Below are 23439 nucleotides of genomic sequence, written 5' to 3' on the forward strand. Positions count from 1 at the left end.
ATATATGTATATGCATAAATTTTACAAGGATTAGGGCACATTGTTTTAATAGCAAAGAACAATCTATTCTGGTCTGTGTATTTTAATGAGGTTAGGATTTTACTTTGTATCATTTGGAACTAAATATCTTGAACTTCCATTTATTGCAATACCAATTTTGATTATAACATGGTAATTTTTGTCATAAGTTGTAAACTTTCACACTCATATGAGAGTGCCTTATTTTGGTAACAAAGTGTATATTTTGGTTAGGCCTAAATATTCCTACATTAGTAGCATAGATATCATTGTGTAAATAAAAGAAATCGTTCACAGGAATTACTTTAAATAAAAAGTTTCAGGAATTTACCTGTTTCAGAAACAAACCATGTGTGTTCCCACTTATGTATCTCCATGTAGATTATGAAATACTGTAGATTATGAACGTAAATATGTGTACACAGTATGATTCTTTTTATAATGCATTTGACAGTAACAGATATCCAGGACAAAGTATGCCTTAAAGTGTGATTCTTACTTGCAGTAAAAGCCTGGGTTCTCTCACATCAGTCTTTAAAGGCTTTCCACCACTTTGTTCTCACGCATGTATGTCTGTGTGTGTACATATGTTCTGATCAATATTAAGATTTATTATTGTCAATGTAAATATTGGCTTTAATTTCATCTCAGTCAATACTTATAAGTTAGGTCAATTAATCTTGTTAACTACTTCTGAGTAAGTTAATATTTTCTTAAATAAAATATAAATTACTTAGATGTGCACCTATATACCTTGGATATTACAACTAATAATCACCATATTTTAATAGATCATACACATAATAAATCTTGATAAATAAATTAAGCAGAGAAATTTATGTGTTTTAATCCATACCCAAATACTGTTTGCAACCAAGGACCACTTCCCAGAAGTGTTAAGGGAATCACTGCATTTTAAGCATTCAGTGTTGATCATAAGATAGAAAGGAACATGGTGTAGTTTTAGCTTCCTTGTTCTTCATTTAATACGCACATACACACACTCTATACACAGATCTAAATAAACTGTAAAAATTAGGCTTCAGAAAATGTCATTTACAAATACGAGAGAATACATTAGTCACTACTAAAAAAATTGTCATCAATTTAACAGGAAGGATAATTTTACATTCTCTTGTTATTCACTTTACATTTCTATAGATCTGGTGCCTGGGGAATGAAACACGATTCCATATCAACAAAACCGTGGATGCAGCCATTCGATCTGTAATCATTGGTGGATTGTTCCCAGGTATTCAATACCGGGTAGAGGTCGCAGCTAGCACGAGTGCAGGGGTTGGAGTAAAAAGTGAGCCACAGCCAATAATCATTGGTGAGTACTCTGTGTGGCCTGTGCTTCAGAGTTAAACTGGTAACAAGGTAGACGATATTTTTAATCTGAATCCTAACAGTGAATATGCAGCAACGAGTGATAGGGTGCACTCATATAGGCAAATAGGTTGACTGACCAGGGTTTCTTATAAAAATAATTAGCAATTTCTTGTGCTCTTAAGTTTCCTACAAACTTCTTCAAATTATAATCACTTAGTGTTTAAATGCTGAAAGTTGGTTTGAAAATAATTTTTAATCAATTTCATTAGCAATTTTGACGTCATTGAAATATAATAGGTACTCAGGCAGTTACTGGAGAAAGTGCACTATGTTTCAAATCTGTATGCTTCCTCTAAGCGAGAAAAATGTCAAAATCCAACCAGAAACAGGCCAAAAGAAACTGTAATCCAATTATATTATCCCAAAGAAGAAATCACTATTAAATCTACTATCATCATTACAGAAAATTGTTCCCTATTAGCATTGATTATGTTTGCCTGTTCTTGAAATATATGTAAATGGAATCACACAGAATATAATATTTTTGGATCTGGCTTCTTTCACAAAACTGTTTTGTTTTGATACATCTCAAAACATAGATGTATCATGCAATTCATATGTTTCGTTTCTGAGCAGTATTCAATTGTGTGACTTTATCATATTTTGTTTCTCTGCTTTTCTTTTGAGGGAATGAACATTCCTGTATAAGTCTTTTTGAGGACATATAGTTTTATTTCCTTTGGAGAAATACCTAGATGTGGAATTTCTGGGTAATAGGATTGATATAGTTTATAAGAAACTGTAAACACTTTTTCATATTATTGTATAAATTTATACTTTCACTAGCAAAGAATATGACTTGCAGTTTTTCTTTACCATCACCAACATTTGATGTTGCCAGTCCATAATTTTAGTCATTCCAAGGAGTATGAAAAAGCACCTCACTATTGTTTTCACTTCAATTTTCTTTGATGACTAGTGATGTTGAACAACATTACACATGTTTTATTGGCCAGTCACATATTTTCTTTTGTACAGTTTCCAAGTCTTTGCCTTTTTAAAACTGTGTTGTTTGTCTCTTGTTATGTGATAGGAGAACTGATATATTCTGGATACAAATTTTTGTCATATATTTCTAATTGCAAATATTTTCTCCTGGTCTATGGATTCCCTATTTCTTTAATTAATAGTGTCTTTTGATAGCAAATTTTTATATTTTAGTGAACTACAATGTACCACATTTTTCTTTCATGTTTAGTGCTTTCTAAGAAATTGTGTCTGATCTGTAGGTAGCAAACTTATTTTCTTAGATTTTCTTCTAGCAGCTTTATAATTTTAGCTCTTATGCTTATGTCTATAATTCATCTTAAAGGTATTGCATGTGTTTTGAGAGTTGAGGCTTATTTATTTTCCTAAGTATATCACCACATGTTTTAGTAAACTTTTCCCTATTTGATTTTTATATTTATAAAATTTCCCTTTCCACTTGTTCTATATTATATATAAACTTAATTTTATATATTACCCTTTCATCTTACCTCACTTATTTATTTTAATAGTTGTGACATATTTTTTCAGGGTGTATTCAAACAATATTCTGTCTCCTTTCTTCTTATTTGTGTTAATATGGTAAAATCTATTGAGTCATTTCAAAGGTGAATAAATCTTGCCTTCTTGGGATAAATCCCACTTGGTCAAAATATATTATGTTTTCTACAAATTTACTGGATCTAATTTGCTAACATCTGGTAAAGAATTTTGCATCTATGTTCATAAGGCCTATTGATCAATAGTTTTCTTCTAATCTCTTTATCAGGTTTTAGAATCAGGATGGCTAGCTTTATAAAAAGGGGTTGGGAAATATCCCATTCTCTGCTACAGTCTAAGAGTTTTTGTGGGCCTTTTATTATTTCTTCCTTAAATTCATTCTATAATCAGTTATAATGTCTGTGCCTAGAGTTTTCTTTGTGGATTCTGTTTACATTTATGAGTTTGCATTTATTTAGAATTGTTATTATTTCTGTTAGTTGTGTTAAATGGATTTTTGGTTTTGCCATCAGCAAATTTGTCTAATCTATCTAAGTTGTTGAATTTATTGTTATATGCTTATTTGCATCATCTCCTTATTTATAATCCCCTTTAATTGTAATGTTGCAGGATATGTAGTAATGTCATCTCTTTTATTCTTTTTTTAAAAGATTTTATTTATTTATTTGAGAGAGCGAGAACACAAGCAGGAAGGAGGGGCAGAGGGAGAGGGAGAAACAGACTCCCACTGAACAGGGAGCCCGATGTGGGGCTTGATCCTAGGACCCTGAAATCATGACCTGAGCCGAAGGCAGATGCTTAACCAACGGAGCCACCCAGGCATCTCTTATCTCTTTTATTTTTATGCTGAGAATCTATGTTCTCTCTCTCTTTCTCTTTCTTCTCCCCCCCTTTTTTTTGCCCCCTTCAATTTCAATCAGTCTTGATAAGGATTTATCAATGTTTTTAACCTTTTCAAAGTATAAACTTTTGGCTTGTTTTATTTGTTTTCTAATTAATTAATTTATGCTATTTTTCTCTACTTACTTTTTGTTGCTTCTTATGATAGAAGTTTGTATCAATGATTTAGACCTTTCTAATACAGATATTTAAAAGTTATACATTTCTTACTAAGCACATCTTTAGCTAAATCATACACATTTTGAGGTGTTATGTTTCCATTTATCACAATGTTGAAAATACTTTCACTTCACCTAAGGATTTCTTTTTCTTTGCAGAGGTTATTTGGCAGTGTATTATTACATTTCCAAATATTTTGGGATTTCACAAATAGCTTTTTCTTTCTGATTTTTAATTTAATTCCACTGTGGTTAGAAAATGTACATTGTATGAATTTAGCCTTTTAAATATGGAGAATTATTTCATGGCTCAACATTTGGTCTTAGGGAATGTTCCTTGTGCATTTGAAAAGTATGTACATTTTTTCTGTTCTGGAGTGGAATGTTCTATAAATGTCATGTCAAATTAGTTGGTAGCATCTTTACTGTTTTTCTGCCTGTTTATTCTTTCAATTAATAGGGAAGGAGTCTGGAAATTTATTGTAATTAAAGATTTTTGTATTTCTTCTTCCCATCTCTAAGTTTTTGTTTCATATATTTTGCTACTTGTTTTAAGTGAATACATCTTAGGATTGTTATACCTCATTAAGGAACTTACCCTTTATCATTATGGAATGCCCCACTTTATTACCTAGTATAAAATTCTTTGTCCTGAAATGTACTTTGTCTACTATTAGTATAGCTACATTATCTTATAAGTTTTTGCATTGTTTGTGTTTTGTTTCCATCCTTTTACCGAGAAATTGTACATTTCTATTATTTATATTGCATATTAAGTCTTTTTTAAATTCAACATGACAGTCTTTGCCTTTTAGTGGGAATGTTTAGACCATTTACTTCAATGTAATTAGTGATGCATTTGGGCTTAGAATTACCATCTTGCTTTTATATTCTATCTGAATTTGTTCCTATTTCCCTAATTTCTTTTGGATGATTATGTAATTTTCTGTAGTCTATTTTTATATCCACTATTGGATTCTTAGGTATAATTTTATTTTTAATAATGGTTACTCTAGGATTTGCCTATCAAGACCTTAAAAAATATAATTCCATTTTCATTCCTCTCAATATTTTTGCTATTGTTATAGTTTTACTCTTATACATGTAGTAAATACCAATATCCAAACTAAAGTATTATTATTATTTGCTTTGCTTTAAACCATTAGTTATCTTTACCTTTTAAGTAAATTAAAACTAAGAAAAAAATTTTATTTTACTCAAAATGTTCTTAATTTTTTATCAGATATTCTGTTCTATAAATTCAATTTCCTCAGTCTGCCTGAGTTCCTCTATCTCTTTAACTCAGGAATTTTGTTTAGCCACGTTTGCATTCCCCTTCACTGCATCACATTTTAGTATTGTCTTTAGGTCAAAAGCTATGAAAATACTATTTACTCCCTTGTTTATTTCCCCTTTCTCACGATCCTGCCCTTTTTTTTTTTTTTTTTTTTTTTTACATATTTTGCCTACTTTTCTACTTATTTATGGTGGGATTACATGTCCCATACCTGTTTTTTCTTTATGGGCAGAAATGGAAGTATCCAGTGAATTATTAATTTTATATAATACACTTTTCTGTTATAGAATTTCGATTTGTTTTCTTTTACATGTTCCGTTATTGTAATAGCTACTTTAAAGTCCTTTTTGCCTAATTTTAACATCTGTGTCATCTCATGGTCTATTTTTATTGATTACTTTTTCTCTTGACCTTTGGTTGTCTCTTCCTTGTTTTTTTCTTCTTCTTTTTTTTTTTTTTTTTGCTGTTGTTATTTTGCTTGTTTTTGCATGCTTAGTAGTTTTTTACTGTATACTGTACATTGCAGATGCATACCATAAAATTTTGTGATCTGCTAAAGAATGTTGGGTTTTATTCTAAAGGGAGTTATGTTACTAGCTGACCATCTTGATTTTGTGGGGGCTTGGATTTTACCTTTGTTAGTATGGGACTGTTGAAGTTTTGACCTTTTTCTCAGAGCAAAATCTCAGTTTGACATTTACTTCTAAGTCATGGCCCTTAAGAGGCTTCAGTGAAAAGCCTAATATGTTGATCTGGTTTCCCAACTTGATGAAATTCAAGGTTTAAACACAATATTCTCTACAGTGGACATCAGCTGAAAAGTCTATTCAGCCTTTTCAGCCTTCTGGCTTTTGATATTCACCAGACTCTTGGACTCTTCTTTCTGCATGCACGGTTAAGAGTTCATCTTATGATTGAGGAGGACTTCATACAAAGATTGGGAAACATCACTTTCATGTGGCTCTTTCACATGACTTCCCAATGAAATTTTCAGTCACTCTGTCATCTCAGAGCTGTATCCTCTGACACCTCATAGCAATACAATGAGGTTTTCAGTTTGGGTTCTAGCTGCCTAGCACTGTATGGTTTGAAATCTTTAAGGGAAAAGAAAGCCTCATAAGCGCAGATTTCCCCAAGTGTATTTCCCTTCTTTCAAGAGACAAATACCTTCAGTTTTTCCTGCTTTTCTTTGCTTATTAGTATCTTTAATATGTTTTTAAATATTCTTCTTAGAGTTTGCATATTTTAAGAGTACTTACCCAGAGTTTGATACAATAGAATGTGGCAGTCCCATTACTATCTGTTTGTTTTTTGAAATGATGCACACAGAGTACACTTCCAATTTCTGGGAAATTATTACAAAATATTTATTGTATATGAAGAGACTTAACATTCAGTCATACTGTTGATTTTTTTATGTTCTCCAAATTTTTGTTCTTTTATATATTGAAAGCATTAAAGAGAAAAAGTTATAGTATTAACTTTCCTTTAAATTGCCTTCCCTTTCTTAATTAGTCATACAGACTGAATTAATTTCTTAACCTGAGGGAACCTACAATCTTGCCCTTCTGAGATTTTCTAAAATAAATTGGAATAAGAGAGAAGTACAGGTACACCCAAAAGGATTTAACTGATACACACACACACACACACACACACACACACACACAATTCTATTTAGAAGTAAGCCATTAATTTTTCCCTTAAAAATGTTTATGAAACATATTTAAAGGGTATTGTTTTCCATGAGAACTCCTAGATAAATAAACAAAGCTTTGTGGGTTTTTAATTATTTTTTTTACTCTCTATAGCATATATGAAATGGAATATTTCTAATCCAGATTATCAAGGATCTATATTTTTCTTTCCTGTATTTTCTATTATTTTTATTAAGAAGTATAAATCTCAAGCAAGGTAAAGTTGTTTTCTTTTTTTCTTTTTTTGTGTGACTGTGTGTATTGTTCACACTATTTGGGGGATTTATTGCACTTGGAAGCAAGTAAAGCATTACAAGAATACCATTTAACCAAGCTCATGCCATGTCAATTAAGAACTTAGCAACTGTACAGTAACTTAAAAAAAGAAAACTAATTTAGAGTATTTTCAATCAAATAGAAAGGTTTGCTTAAGTTTCTGGTATTTTAAAAAGACTGTCTTCAAATGTATAATTAGTACCTTTTTTTTTTTTTAGTTTATTGTACGACTGTTTCCAAATTTTCTATGAAATAAAAAAATAATCAAATAAGTGATACATCTGTTTCCTATTCGGGTAGTTAGAATGTGCAATATTCAAGATGTGATCCAATAGAATTGTACCACTTGGTATAAATGCATGCTCACCCATGTGCACACACACACACACACACACACACACACACAAGCAAGCACAATTCAACACAGAAAAGGCTATTTATACTCAAGAGATCTATTTCTTTTTAATATCTAATGTTGTACTGAAGAAGCCTTTAATTGTTTCTTTAATTACTCCTGCACATCTACCTTAACATCTTGTCTGATAACCTTATCTACACAACTGTTATTCCTTAGTTGAAAAGTGATTTAGTGACAGCTAATCTCCTTTTTCTGTTTCAATTTGTGCTTTCTCTATTGTCTGTTCAGTACTAGAAACAGCACTCGAAGTGACTCAAGATCTACCTCATTTCCCCTTTGCTTTAATTAAATCATGTATTGGCATTTGATGTAATTTATGGCTGATAATTTTAGATTTGTCTTATGCCAGACTATGTGCTGTTTCACCTATTCCTTCTCAGTTTCATTTACATTCCAGAAAGTTCCATTAAGAGAATATTAATTAAAATATTATATAAATATAATAAATAGCCATACACAGGTTTAAAAGCATTATTGTTCTTTTGTCTGTATTTCCCACTGGTAAGATGACTTTACGTGAAAGTGTCCATAGTTCTTCTATATCATTGCACTTGCACACACAGAAATGCAACCACATGCATTTACATAAATAAGCATCAAAGAGTATGCCATGTAACAAATTTACTTTGACTTATAATTTTCAGTAATCTTGCTTAATAATATAGCTATTGTTTCTTTAATCATTTGGCCATTTAACGCTTACCTTATATAGTTGGTAATAATATGTGGAACAGCTGCAAACTTTCACAGTAATAGGTACAATCGAATCTGATGTGTCTAATTAATTTTTAGTCCAACAAATTAGTTTTGTTCTTCATTACTCTCCAATGGGAGGAAGACATTACATTTCATTATATTTTTTGTCTGCAAGAACAATGGAGCGTTACAGGTCACACACATCCCTTGTCTATGCTCTAATTAGCCCAACTGACAACATTGTTTCAAATATACCAGCAGCATAAGAAATAGTAATACACCTTTGCTAACATAAATATTACACTATATAAAATATCATATTTTATGGACCTTTTACACAAAGGAAGGACAAATTTTCTATTCTCTTTGTTCTATAATATGTTTGTTTTCTTTTTAGTAACTCTTAGCTATAAAAAATTAGCAGCTGTGTGTATGCTTCGTATTGAAAATATGAATTCATTTTAAATATATTTTTATCTAAGTTTATATATATATAATTACTAAGGACAGATAGATTGGGAAAGTTAAGCAGGTTTATTACATAAGTGAATCTGGGTTTTATATCTGGAATTTAACACAAGAGACATTTCAGAAATGAAATATAAGTATGTATAAGAAAAATGCGGACAGCTATAACAAACAAGCCGGTATAATGATTGGCTTAACAAAATAGAAGTGTGTTTTTTGTTTTTTGGGTTTTTTTTTTTTTTTACTCATAGCCCAGACTAACATGGATTAGCAGAATGGAGGTTGGAGTTTTTACTCCACACAGATATTTTGGAACTTCAATTCTTCCAATAAATAGCTCTGCCATCTCTTACAGGAGTCAGAATCCTCCAAAGATCCCTTCTTTCTGTTTAACACTAGGAAAGAGAGAGAATGTCAAGCATTGTCACAGTAGCATATGGGTCAAGTCTGTTGGCCAATAACTCAGTCACTTTGCTGCACTTCAACTACAAGTCAGTCTGGAATATGTTGGCTAATTTTCTGACCTGGAAGAAAGGAGGAACTGGCAAACAAGTCATCTGTAGTTTTCAGGACTCTCACAACTTACATCGATGAGGTTCCCTGAGTGGCTCTTACAGTAACCCTTACCCATACCTGGGTCAAAATTTTGACTCATAAACTACTGTGTTCTTATCAGCCTCTTTACATTACATGATCTTAAATAAGACTCCCAAATATTTGAAATAGTACTGTTGCCAACTAACAGAAACAGGTACTTGAAAAGAGTAAGTGCCCTACATAAGGTTATTGGTTATTTAAGTTGGTCAGTGCCAGAGATGATATACAAACAGAAACTTCAAAGACCATGTTCTTTCCAATATATTATAATGCCATGATAACTAAAACAATGAACACGTGATGTGATATGCTGACATTTGCCACTTATATTTTTATTTCAATTTATTTTTAAAGTCTTTGATTAGTAACTAATAGGATATGATACTGACATTACAAATCACTTAATTCCCAGTGCGTAAATATCTTAATCTTTTAAATAAACACCTAATCTTTGCTTTTCAGTGATTCTATGATTCCATAAGTTTTCTTAATTATCTCTGAAAGGTCTAAACTCACAAAACCAGGACTATTTCTAGAGTGATAGTAGTCCAGATTTTAATGTTTATTTTAGTAACATAGACCTTAGAATTACTATTAAAGTTGTCTTTTTAATTCAACTTTCAAGTGGATTTTCAAATTATTTTAGTTTTAAGGGAATATATGAGTTTTACCTTTTCATGATTTATATATATAGATAGATAGATATAAAATAGATACTATATATATATATATATATATATACTATATATATACTGTAGATACTAATCTCTATGAAGTACATAGTTACCATTGTTTTATACAGTAGTTTTAATGCATTCCAAAAAATTAGAGGGTGTTTGATCAAAATAAGGACAATATTAAATTACATATTTTTAAGCCATGAACATTTGAATTTAAGCAGTGCTCTAGAGGAAAGACAATTTGCAAATTTTGTCAGTATTGTAGTTGGTTTTTTTTTTTTAACTATCTTAAAACATACTTTACCTAACTAAAGAAAAGTTGCTGTTATTTTGCACCCTACACTTATTTTAGTACTTATTTATAAGGCAATATTTCAAGAAGCAGTTCTGAATCTAGTCACAGTAAACCAAAACATAAGGAAGCCATGTTCTTAATCACAGTTTAGACCCCTAATTTGATTCTTCTTCTGAAATTTATTAAATATGCTTATCAATAATTGTGACACACTCAGAGCACAAATATTACCTGCCTTCATAGGAATTTTCTAATTTTCTGTGCCTTTGGTACACCATGTATGCATGCCTGTGTTTACTTTCATAATAATGTTTACTAAAACTATTATTTCTTCCACAGGGGGACGTAATGAAGTTGTCATTACTGAAAACAATAACAGCATTACTGAGCAAATCACTGATGTTGTGAAGCAACCAGCCTTTATAGCCGGTATTGGTGGTGCCTGCTGGGTAATTTTGATGGGTTTTAGCATCTGGTTGTATTGGCGAAGAAAGAAGAGAAAGGGACTCAGTAACTATGCTGGTAAGAGACTATTTCTACCTAAGAAAATCTCCTGTCTTTAAGAATGTGATGAAATGGAAGAGAGGGAATGGGACTGAATAATGAGTGAGTGAATGAACGAATGAATGAATGGGTGTTTTGGCTTGTTTTAAACACCTGCTCTGTAAAATGCAATTATAAACATGCTTTAATGCATTTCTTTTCACCATATCACATTATGACCATAAGGCAAGCTTTTTGCTTGTATCTCCAATGAAGCATAACAAGAGTGTACACAGACAAATGTGTAACCATTTTTCTCAACTAGTTCTTCAAAATACACACACACACACACACACACAGACTGCATGCTATGAAGCCATTATCTGAGAAGTGGATTTAAGCGAGATCATTACTAACATGCTCAGGAAGAAAATATTTGAAATATAGCTTTTAGTATTTCAAGAAGCAGATTACAATAGGAAATGTCCCAGATGACAAATAAAAACAAGGAAAAAATCTCATCAGAATTAATAAGACTGATGAAGCATGAATTAAGTGATTTACTAGTCTAGTCTATCTCTTTCAAGGTGACCAATCAGCATTTTAGAAGGGAAAAAAGGGAGAAGAAAGAGTGGCAGAAGGAGAAAAAGGAGATCCTAGATGTTTTAGCTATTTGCAAAAAAAAATGTTTTCTTCTTAGAATCTGAAACAGAATTTCAAGCATGTCAAAAATTGTGGCCTTCAAAACATTTCCAAGGCAGAGAGGGAGACAAACGAGGGGCTGGAATTAACAAATCAGTGATTAAAAGAATGAACTCCGTAGTGAAGCTATGTTCAATAACAATTTTAATTGCAATTCATTTTAAGTGTTTCCTCTAACAACAACAACCCATAGAAATACATTGTCTCACAATAGTTTACACTTTCCAAAATTTACAAGGGAACAATATTAATTTAACATCATCCTACAAATACCTCAGAATTTTTTGACACATTTTATTCTATCTTCTATCTCTAGTTTTAAGTTTAAATGTTTATAAATGCCTTAATAACTGATTTTGACAGAAGGTTCATAGTTTATTAAGCTTATCAGCTGCTCTAGCTTGTAGGCTTTTTAGCCACTGATAATGTCTAAGTAGTGCAAAATAGAAGATATAGCACCCACTTGGTTGTCTTGCTTGTTATTTCACAGCATTTAAATATGATTTCTATTACAGCATTGTGGCTCACGTCCATATCTTATGAAAATTAAGGTTACTATTTACCATTAGAGTAAATTTCCATGACTAGAGAAAGCAGGACAGTGTATCCATTGAAAAGGGGGATTCCATGCTTTGCAACTTGCAATCATTCTGCCTTTCTCGTGTCTCGTTGGTTGCTGATGGCTTCTTCCTGGTGCTTTGTCATCTGACTGCTGTATCACCGCATCATTGAGGGATTCTTTCCAGCAAGGGATGCTAGGCAATAACTAGCATCAGAGTCTTGAACATTCATGATACTTTAATGTTCCTTCTTGTTCTGTAGTCTACTCTTCTACCTTCATTCCTTGTAGGCATTGTCATCAACCCATCTGTTTAATCAATTGCCGTGTTACAATTCATCTCTGTGACATACATATGAATCATGTAAATCATTGGGAAGAACTGATTTAATTTACGGGCTAGTTTGTGTTTATCCCTTTGCTTGACTTTAGTGAAAATAATGTAAGATTGACTGCTCTAGTTTCAATGCAGAGTTCTAAGATATCCATATTCGAGGTGTTGCATTTTTATCCTCCACACTCATTTGCTCACTCCTATAAATAACATAGTTCTCATAACTGGTAGGTTTGTGCTTTTAGTAAAATTGTGTCAGACAGACTTCTTTTTTCTTTTTCTTTTCCTTTTTTTTTTTTTTAATGGCAGTTCTTTTCAAAACCTATGCATTTAATTTGAAAATATCTGTTGGTCTTTGAGCTTGACAAGAATAGTACATTTCCTATTATCATTTCTCATCGTGATTGATATCCATCTGCTTATAGAGGAACTGCTAACTCAGAAGGTGCTATGCCCTTCAAATATTTTGGAATAAGGCCAAGCCAGAGAGCAGCCTTTCAAAACCTTTATACTTAATTGATAGATGGCTGACTCTCAGAATGGATTCACCTTCAACTAGTAATTTGCCTTCTAGCAACTGCTGTTCTCTTCTAGGTGAGAAGCAAATGAAAATCCAAACCGTAGGTACCTAGCATTGCATATCAGCCTTGGTGGAATTTTTTACACATTTCCCTCCATATATAACCTATCCTCCACCTGTTAAAATTTTCATGTTCTTGTCCTTATATAACTTTTAAAAATGGGGATTTTTAAATAGGGATGATTAGTGGAGTATGTATCATAGGTTTAAATTTCTGATATTTCATGCATGAGCTAATGATTCATTTAAGATCACAAAGATTTCATACAGGGCTATTTTTTTCTTTCATTGAAGTGTGTTATAAAAATTATAGAGAATATACTCTATTTGTACTAGTTCTGCTTATATTTTGATTTTCATAAAAAATTCTGTGGGAATCTTATAAACTTTATGAGCATGGAGACAATGATTTTACTCACAAAGTGAAAAGACTAATATTTTCACTTTTTCACTGCATGGTAATGTCTATATTGTGTCCAAATGTTGTTAATTCATGAGAGCAGTGTAGTTTTTTTCCTAAATAAACAAAAAAATCTACTTTTGGATAAGTATTTAGATTAATTTTGTAACATAAGATACTTCATTTATTTCAACCCCCAATTCTGATCTTAGATTATACTTAAACAGCTGATGCAATTTACATATACTAAGATATACATATATATGTGATGCAATTTACATATATACATGCATTTTAATAAAGCTTGACTGACTCTAAGTAGAATTGTAAAGCAGGTAAAATTTGATTTCAGCACTCCCTTTTTCCTACTTCATTCCAAATCTCTTCTTAACCACTAGAGGTAGAACAGGGAAGATTTTAACTAGTGGGAAGATATGTAAATACCTTTCAGGTTAGAGATTCTGACTTTCAGCAGGATGCCTTCCACTCGCCCTGTGCAGACAAAAACTTACTGACTTATTATGGCTAGTCTTTGGCTCTCTGTCATGTGGAAAATTATATTTGACTGTCTAGAAGGAAGAAAAAAATACGTGCTGCTCAGTATTGATATTTTTCTTATATATCAGAGTATTTAACATATTTATCATAAGACACTAGTGGAATGACACCTTACATTATAAAAACAACTATCAAGAATCAAATGCAAACTTATATATTTAAGTGATCTGGGGGGCACCTAGGTGGCTCAGTGGGTTAAGCATCTGCTTTCAGCTCAGGTCACGATCCCAGGCCCCACACTGGGCTTCCTTCTCAGCGGGGAGTCGGCTTCTACCTCTCCCTCTGCCCTTCTCCCCGCCTTGTACTCTCTCTCTTGCTTGCTCTCTCTCAAGTAAATAAATAAAATCTTTTTAAAAAATGATCTTAGAGGAGAATTTGGCTTGAACCTATTTTGCCTCTTTACACAGCAGGTAGTGGAGATTTCCCCAGGGCAATGTTACACACTAACTTCTTATTCAATTTTTTTTCCTGTTTATCCTTTATTTAAATTCTTCAGACACAATCACATGCCACATCTTTGCACATGGTACAAAGAAGGGCAGCTGTGACAAAAAAGGAATCCTTATAGTTCATATTCTATGTGAAATCATGTTATACTTTCATTGAGCATCATACAATGTTATTTATCGTACTCTCCATTGAGCGCTAGTAGTCTTCTTGCCACCCATGGGAGGTTCCTGGCTGCTAGAATAATTCACCACCTAAGTTGTAGCATCAGATGAATTGTAAAAAGATTTGGGCAGAAGGTACAGAGAATATTAGGTGATTTTTGAATCTAGCGTAAATGTTTGATCACATGTATAGAAGTGTTTGTGAATAGATAAGTGAACAACATAAGTTTGGGTAAAAATCATGTAGCTCTCATGAAGATTCGTTGTTCTCTTTTATTCACAATTTTTCATTCATCAACTTTGTAATGAAAGTATATATATTTTCACTTGTAAAGGGGTGAGTGAGAGTTTGTGAGTATAACCTCCGAGAATAACAGATTCCATGAAACAGCAAATATAAACAATTTAATGAGTGAGCAAATTGTGAAGTGCTAAACACTTCTTGAATAGGCTTTAAAAACCATTGGTGAAATACAAATTATTTGACTATCCAAAGACAGCTAAAAGATTTTACGGAATTTTTATACTCTGATTATCTGGGCTGAGTTAATGCTTATTAAAAGAGGATTAATCTACATTCATATTTGAGAAATAGCTTATCAGGAAAGGGAATGAAGCTTGGCTGGCAACATTAAAGTTTCCATTTGGAGTAGGAAAATGTGGCCTACTAGAGATAGGCACTCTGAAAGCTTCCTTACCTCAAAATGTTAATTTACCACATTGCTATATTTCCCTTCCCCCTCAGTTTTAGCAGGCATGAGATTAGGATTAATCCTCTCAGATAATAGTAGACGTACTTTCTGTATGATATAAACTTGCAAAATCTCTTTACCTTTTATCCTTTATAAAATATTGCAATAAATTCAAAATATTTAATGCAATTCTAAAACACTTAAGGTTGTGGTATCTGTAGAACTTTTTGGACACCTTAGCACTATCCAGTTAGTTTTAGGTAAAAACTTCTATATGTTGTTCCCTGAAAGTTCTTAACTTTAGATACTAGCAGGGACTCCTTCCTGGTAAGGATTCACACTTCTTTGAAATTTATCTCTGGTAAGCACAAAGTTATATACTGTGATTATAAGAATTATTACTAGAGCAAGATTGTCCAATGACCTCTCCTTCCATCCCTCTTGCTTTTAGATTCAAGAAAATTCAACATTTCATTGAAACGAAAGCTACCGCAAACAGCTTTCAATTTGCTGTGGAATTAATTTATTTTTCTCTGCACAAAAAGAAAAACTGAAAGAAAGAGAAAGGAAGGAAGGGAGGGGAGGGAAAATGCTAATCAAAACTCCATATATGACTTCTATTTTACTCATTCTAATTGCTTATCCTTATTTCTTTTTCTTTTTTTTTTTTTTTTAAAGTGGTTGAAACCGCACTACAGCTTTACATAGGCATGTCAGGGAAGGCTTTCTTGGGAAGAGGTCTTTTTTTTTTTTTTAAAGATTTTATTTATTTATTTATTTGACAGAGATAGAGACAGCCAGCGAGAGAGGGAACACAAGCAGGGGGAGTGGGAGAGGAAGAAGCAGGCTCATAGCGGAGGAGCCTGATGTGGGGCTCGATCCCATAACGCCAGGATCACGCCCTGAGCCGAAGGCAGACGCTTAACCGCTGTGCCACCCAGGCGCCCCGCTTATCCTTATTTCTAGTCTATTTTTCATCTCGTGGTCTAATACGACTCAGCTGTGACTCAGTTACTTTTGGTCCACTTTTCAAAATGGAACAAATCTAAAAGTTTGGAATATGGGGTAAAAGAGAAATTTGAATAGTCATCTTTTTTCCCCCTTACTTTACAAAGACAGTGAATCAACCTTATTATGATAAGGGTTGTTTTTTGTTTGGTTGGTTTTAGTTTTTGGTTTTCTTTTGTCATGGAAGCATACAAAATGGAGAATTTTCATGTATACCAAATTCTGTCAATGGACCATTTTAAGTTGGTCATGTATTTACATAATGTACTGTTCATTTTTGCCTTTGTATAGATGGTATGTAGAGGTGCAAAGATAAGTGTCTCTATGGAATATTTTGCCAAAAACAGTCTCTAGAAAGATTTGAAAGCAGATTTTAATGATGAATGGAACACCAATAGAAACTGGGTATATCTTAAGTGCTTTGAAATTTAAGAGTATTTTACTCACAATATTTAATTCTTAATTGGTAAGTATGAACCTTAGCATAGTGTCCATATTCTAACATGTGTGTAAATTAATCCTGATGATGTTTTTTCCCAGTTTTCTATTGTGTTAAAATACATATAGCATAAAATGTACTATCTTGACTATTTTTGAGTGTACAGATTGGTGTCATTAAATACATTCATGATGTTGTGCTATCATCACCACCATCCATCTCCAGCACTCGTTTCATCTTCTAAATTGAAATTTTATACCCTGTAAACAATAACGCCCATCTCCCCCCTTTCTCCAACCCCTGGCAACCACCATTCTACTTTCTGTCTCTATGACTTTGACTGTTCCAACTACCTCGTATTAGTGGAATCATACGGTACTTGCCTTTTTGTGAGTGACATATCACTTAGCATGATGTCCTCAAGTTTAGCATATGTCAGAATTCTCTTCTTTCTTATAGCTGAATTGTATGTATATACAACATTTTTCTTATCCATTCATCCATTTATGGACATTTGGATTGCCTCCAGGTTTAGCTATTGTGGATAATGCTACTGTGACCAGGCGTCCACAAATATCTCTCCGAGACCTGGCTTTCAATTCTTTTGGGTATATACTCAGAAGTGGAATTGCTAGATCATATGGTAATTTTATATTTTTAATTATTGAGGAACCACCATACCGTTAACTGTTTTCCACTGTGGCCGCACCATTTTCTCTTCCACCAACATTGCACCAGCGTTCCCATTTCTCCACATTCTTGCCAACACTTGCTATTTCTTGTGTCTTGCATAGTAGCCATCCTAATGGGTGTGAGGTAGCCTCCCTTGTAGTTTTGATTTTTATTTCCCTAATGACTGGTGATGTGGAGCATCCTTTCAAGTGCTTAATGGCCATTTGGATTCTTTCTGTTTGATAAGATTTTGAGTGTTGCCTTGTAAGTTTAAATTTTGCATTTAAAAAAAAAAAGATTTATTTATTTATTTTAGAGAGAGTGCTGGATTTGGCCAGCAAACCCTGAGGTGGCGAATGAAAAGATTACTCCAGACACCTAAGTAGGAAAAAAGAGAGGGCAAGGGGACCAGATGCTCTAGTGGTGAAAGGTCCCAAGCCAGACTCAGTCTCTGCTTTTATTGCAGGTCCTATTAATACATCAAGTAAGAGCAGAAAAATAGAAAGGAATGTTAGGCTTTAATAATCAAGACATAGATACACAGGGCAATGCATGATTGTAGCAAGCAGTGTTCGTGATGTGTTTGCAGGCTAAGGGTATGATAGATACGTGACCATAAGGTAAGGGTGTTCTTCATCTAAGTTAAGTATTTGTGCCCTAGCTGAGAGCGTTAAGCTGCAATAAGGATCTGGCTGTTTTCAGCCCAGAAACTTCAAAGGAGACCCAGCATTCCAGGAACTCCTCCTTAGCTTTTCAACCAGTCTCACCTCTGGAGACATATTTCATTTAAATCTTATCTATCCAGGTACGATGAATCCCCACAGAGAGAGAGAGAGAGAGAGAGAGCACACAAGAGGGAAGGATAGAAGAAGGGGGAGAGAGAATCTGATGCAGACTCCACACTGAGTGTGGAGCCTGATGCAGGGCTTGATCTCACGACCTTGAGATCATGACCTGAGCCAAAACCGAGAGTCAGATGCTTAACCAACTGAGCCACCTAGGAGCCCCTAAAATTTACATTTTGTGAAGAATTTACCACTGCTTAGTATGTAAAAGTTAAGTGCAACTCTGCTTCAGTTGTCCTCCTTTTCTCTACTATTACTTACTGCTCTAGTAATAATGGAAAGTTTGGGTGGGGACAAAAGAGCATCTAAATTAGGAGAAATACTTAGCTTCTAAATACATGTCTTCTAAATAGCACATTTTGAGGTGTAGCCCATCAGTGCCTGCTTATTTTCATATTCACAATGATATTCACAACATTATCTTTACTCTCTTTTAGTATAGTAAAACAATCACTTGATAGTCCTTTAAAAAAACCACATAACTAGAAAATCACATCAGATGGAAAACTAATTAGCTACACTGTTTTCACATTTTGTGTGCATATTTTTTTCCCCAAATCAGGACTTTATTTAATAGCTCCAGTGCTCAATTTTTTCCATTAATTGTTTCTTCTTTTGTTGTTGTTAAAAGCAGTTATTAATGGGACCCAATGTGGTATGGACCGCTGCTGATTCTTGATTCTCGTCACTTAGGCAAGCTGTCAAGAAACAGAGTAGCGATCAGTGTTCTTTCATCTTCTCTGAGGAACCGTCCATAGCCAATCCGGGGCAGATACAAAGGATATGTCAGGATTGTTTTATAATGAATCTGAGATGTTTCCTGAAAAATTGATAAGGCAGTATACTTCAGGTGCCAGCCAGATGTTCCTCAAAGCACTACCTCCTGATAGACCCTGGGAATCATGATCATATCACCCGATTATGATGTCATGAGACATATGTCATTAAATGACCTTAGAGAAAGGACTAGGGACCTGAATAATGGAAATTTACAAAATTTAAAGAGCAATCATACTTCATAGTCAAAATTTGAAGAATAGATGAATTATGGAGAGATTATTCAAATTAAAAAGTATTTATTATATGTATACTTTAAGTGACAATATATCCTCTATTTAAAATATGAATCAAGTCATAAAACTTTCTTTTATTTTTTCTCTATTTTTTACTTATTAGGAAATCATGGTAAATATAATCAGTATTTTCCAAATATAAGACATGTTGGATTCACATCTGTGCAATTTTTTTTCTTAAGTTTTTGTTTTGTTTAGTTTTTTGTTTCAAGTTTTTATGGAAATTCCAGTTAGCTAATAGTGTAATATTAGTTTCAGGTGTACAATAGAGTGATTCAACACCTCTGTATGTCACCTGGGGCTCATCACAGCCAGTGCACTCCTTAATCCCATGACCTATTTTTCCCTTACCCCACCTCCCTCCCCTCTGGTAACCAGCAGTTTTTTCCTTCATCCCTAGGAACTGGTTTCTCTGATCTATATTCACTTTAGTCAAAATTGCAATTTTGCAGTCCATAAACTTCTAAACACCAAATTTTTTCCCATGATCTTCTAGTTAACTCATTTTGTGGCAAAATTCAATCCATGCTAATGTGCAACTATTCATAGACTTTATCCCACCAATCATGAATATTTATATTTTATTGCAAACACATTAAATAGAGTTTCTGACTTAGATCCTCTCTGTAGTATGCATTGTATTACCTTTCTGAGATCTGAAACATTTTGAATTCCAAATATATTTGGCAACAAAGATTTTGGATAAGAAATGATGGATCCACACTGATATTTACATTCTTTGGCCAAGCCTCGAAACCCACTTTTTTTTATGTTGATAGCTTTGCAGAATGGAATCTAATGTCCTGAGAGAGGGCTTCTCCAGGTATAGCTTTACGGGATGCTTGTTGGTGTGACTAATAAGTTCAAGAGTTTTATAAAGGACTTAAGTTTTTGCAATTATTACATACAATACAGGTAATATACTGAATATATTCAGTATCAAGTTTTTGAAAATTTCATTTTTTGTGCGGATTGGATGATAAAACAAAGCACTCAACACATTATTCTCTATTAATTATAGTTTATGTCTATTGTAATTGTAGTTGTTCAACTCATAGGGATTAGCAGTACCCGAAAAGGATGTGTGATGATGAGGAATATGTCGTCAAATCAGTACCTGTTATTCTTTTTCACTGGCAGGATGTTATTTTGTTTGTTTGCTGTTTCGTTTCAATTTCTGTTATGTGCATTTTATGTTGTGCCTTCTAATTAGGACACCCACATATTAAGATTAAAAGTCATGATTTGATAATCCTCCATAAGTGCATGTTGATCTTCCAATGACACTATATATACCAATTGTAACAGTTTTTTGATATCCAAACACAAATTGCCCTTTCAACTTAACCATACATTTGGCTTGGACTATTTTTAAATGTCTTATTAAAGTTGGAGCAAACGATGGCTTTGCCCTGGGCCAAACCACTGCTTCTTATTCTCTGTACAATTATGTTAATTATATTTTGTTAAAATTCCCAGAGGCCTCAGCTCTAAACTAAGGACCAATATGTAGTTGGTATTAATCGTAATTAATATTGACTACTTGTGTGTGTGTGTCTTTCTTTTTTTAACAGTTACATTTCAAAGAGGAGATGGAGGACTAATGAGCAATGGGAGGTATGCTAAGGAGATTCTTTTTTATTATTATTTTTAATCAGGACTGGGGAAACTATAGTAAGAGGCTATTATTGTAATAAACGATCACTTATAAGTCTGAGAATTCTAGGAGGAATTAAATGGCTTACCACAAGGTTTAATGATCTATCTGTTGTGCACTTTAGAGGAATCAAGTCCAGATGTTTCATATCTCCCAGATGCCCCTGAAGAAATTAGTAGTAAATATCACAAGGAATGTGTTCATTTGTTAGCAGGATGTTTATTGCATTAATTAGACATTAGCAAATGAAGTTGCTGTTGTTTAAGACTCCTTATTGGCTCTCACTAAATTGCTGTGAGTGAACAATTACACATAATCGATCACAAAGTAAATGATTCATGGATGATGAATAGGCTGTAGATTGATAGGACTGGATTCCACAACTTTAGATACTCAATTGAAATTGATAAAAGCTGATAACAAACCCATATATCCTCATCTATTTCCCCTTTGCCAATATGGAGATGGTAATTAGGCTCTGGTAATAACTTCCAATCTCCCATTTAATCAATATTTTAGCAAAGGAGATTAGGTCTAATGAGAGCTAGTGCATGTAGCAAGCAAGCAGTTGGGTCTTCTTATTGTAGTTTCCATAGAAACTCATGTTTCTCTTAGGGATTTCACAGAAACGGTCTATCAAAAATAAAGTGCAATGATTATAGATGTTGCTATTTCTTTGTAAATATGCTAATAATCTGGAAAGGAATCGGATTCCCATCTTTTATATTGAAAATGGAAATTCTTTATTCAATACGATGTGGGAAAAGTTTTTCTCATAGACTATACTCAGATGCTGGATCAGATCACAGTGAATCTTTAATTACCTTAAAAATCTTTGATATACCCCTAATATCTTGCAATTTAGAGAATTTGGAAATGTGCTATTGATAGAGCAATATAAATACTGTTCATTAATTTCCCTCAAGTTCTTTGCCTCTAAATCAAGCATGAGGGCTCATAACAGGGGTTACAACCTACAGGGGACAGATAAATATGGGGCTGTAGGAATCGAGGAAGCAATAGCCCAAAGTCTTGGAAATGGCTGATACTGAGTAGTCACTCTGAGCAATTGTTCCCTTGAGGTGCCATTTCATCATCAAACCTTGTTTCGGGATCCTGCTATGTTACCAATTCCCATCAGTTTCAGGGCAGACAACTGAATTCATTTGGATGTCAGCAGAATCCCAGGCAGGACGCTTCTGCTTCCATTGACAGGCTATATATAGTCTTTTTTTTTTTTTTTTTTTTAAAGATTTTTATTTATTTAGTTGACAGAGAGAGAGACAGCCAGCGACAGAGGGAACACAAGCAGGGGGAGTGGGAGAGGAAGAAGCAGGCTCATAGCGGAGGAGCCCGATGTGGGACTCGATCCCATAACGCCGGGATCACGCCCTGAGCCGAAGGCAGACACTTTAACGACTGCGCTACCCAGGCGCCCCGACTATATATAGTCTTAATGAACTGCTGAAGTTCCTTAATTCTTGAGAACCTACACATTTTAATTTGAAGTGAATTAAAATCTTATTAAATTCTTTCATCTATTTTAAAATGTGCAGGAGACAGGTGTCCAAATTTCTCATTGAGCTCCATGGGTTGATTTCTTTTTAATCTCTGTTTCAGCCGTCCTGGTCTTCTAAATGCTGGGGATCCCAGTTATCCATGGCTTGCTGATTCGTGGCCAGCCACGAGCTTACCAGTAAACAATAGCAATAGTGGCCCGAATGAGATTGGGAATTTTGGACGTGGAGGTAAGTTGTGCTATTCAAAACTTTGTTATTTGTGTTCTTGGCTTTCGTAAATGTTTTTAAAAATACATACTAGAGAGTATTTTCTTCCACAATTCAAATTACTAAAGCACATGTACTAACAGTGCTGTATATTCACTAAATATTTTATATAAGACTATTGTGTCTATATTACCTTGAGTAAGACTAAGCTTTAAGGAAGTCATTACTAACCAAGATGACAAATATTCGTAACACATTTTTGTTTTAGGACTATTAGCACAAGATTAGTAAAGTCTGAAACCATGCTGCTAAGTAGGGCTTATGATTTTCAACTAGTCATTTCTGTTCTCTACATGTAATTCAACATGTGTTTATTAAGTATGTCCTATGTACCTGGCATTATGGCAGAGGGTAAAAATAAAATATCAGTATAAAGAGAGATGGTGTTTATCCTCATAAGATGTATGTTATAGAGAGTAGACACTCCAATAAATATGACATGTTGACAGAGAACTTAGTTTTACCAGTGGTAATTGGTACCCCAAACGAAAGACAAAAGGTGCTAAGTAGCTGATATGCTAAGGTCTCCAAAATTGGTGCTAGGGTTCTCTCTGCAGAAACAGAATTTGACCTACTATAAATAATTACAACCTCCTCACTACCACTTTTTTATCCATTCAGTAGGAGAGTGATGTATTTACAGAAAGATGGGGCTGGAG

The 23439-nt window shown here is 33.5% G+C and overlaps 1 protein-coding gene across 1 annotated transcript in view; it reads left to right on the forward strand.

Annotated features, from left to right (window-relative positions):
* The window catches only part of ROBO2 (roundabout guidance receptor 2), a gene marked incomplete at its 5' end in the record, with an annotated part of 530965 nt that overhangs the window by 458388 nt on the left and 49138 nt on the right, over nucleotides 1–23439 (forward strand). The window contains 4 exons of the mRNA XM_040621098.1: nucleotides 1180–1351; nucleotides 10720–10902; nucleotides 20911–20953; nucleotides 22614–22741. Coding sequence (XP_040477032.1) covers nucleotides 1180–1351; nucleotides 10720–10902; nucleotides 20911–20953; nucleotides 22614–22741 — 526 coding nt within the window. The remainder of the gene's footprint in view (nucleotides 1–1179; nucleotides 1352–10719; nucleotides 10903–20910; nucleotides 20954–22613; nucleotides 22742–23439) is intronic.

This window comes from Ursus maritimus, unplaced genomic scaffold (assembly GCF_017311325.1).
Source record: "Ursus maritimus isolate PB19 unplaced genomic scaffold, ASM1731132v1 scaffold_4, whole genome shotgun sequence".
NCBI lineage: Eukaryota > Metazoa > Chordata > Mammalia > Carnivora > Ursidae > Ursus > Ursus maritimus.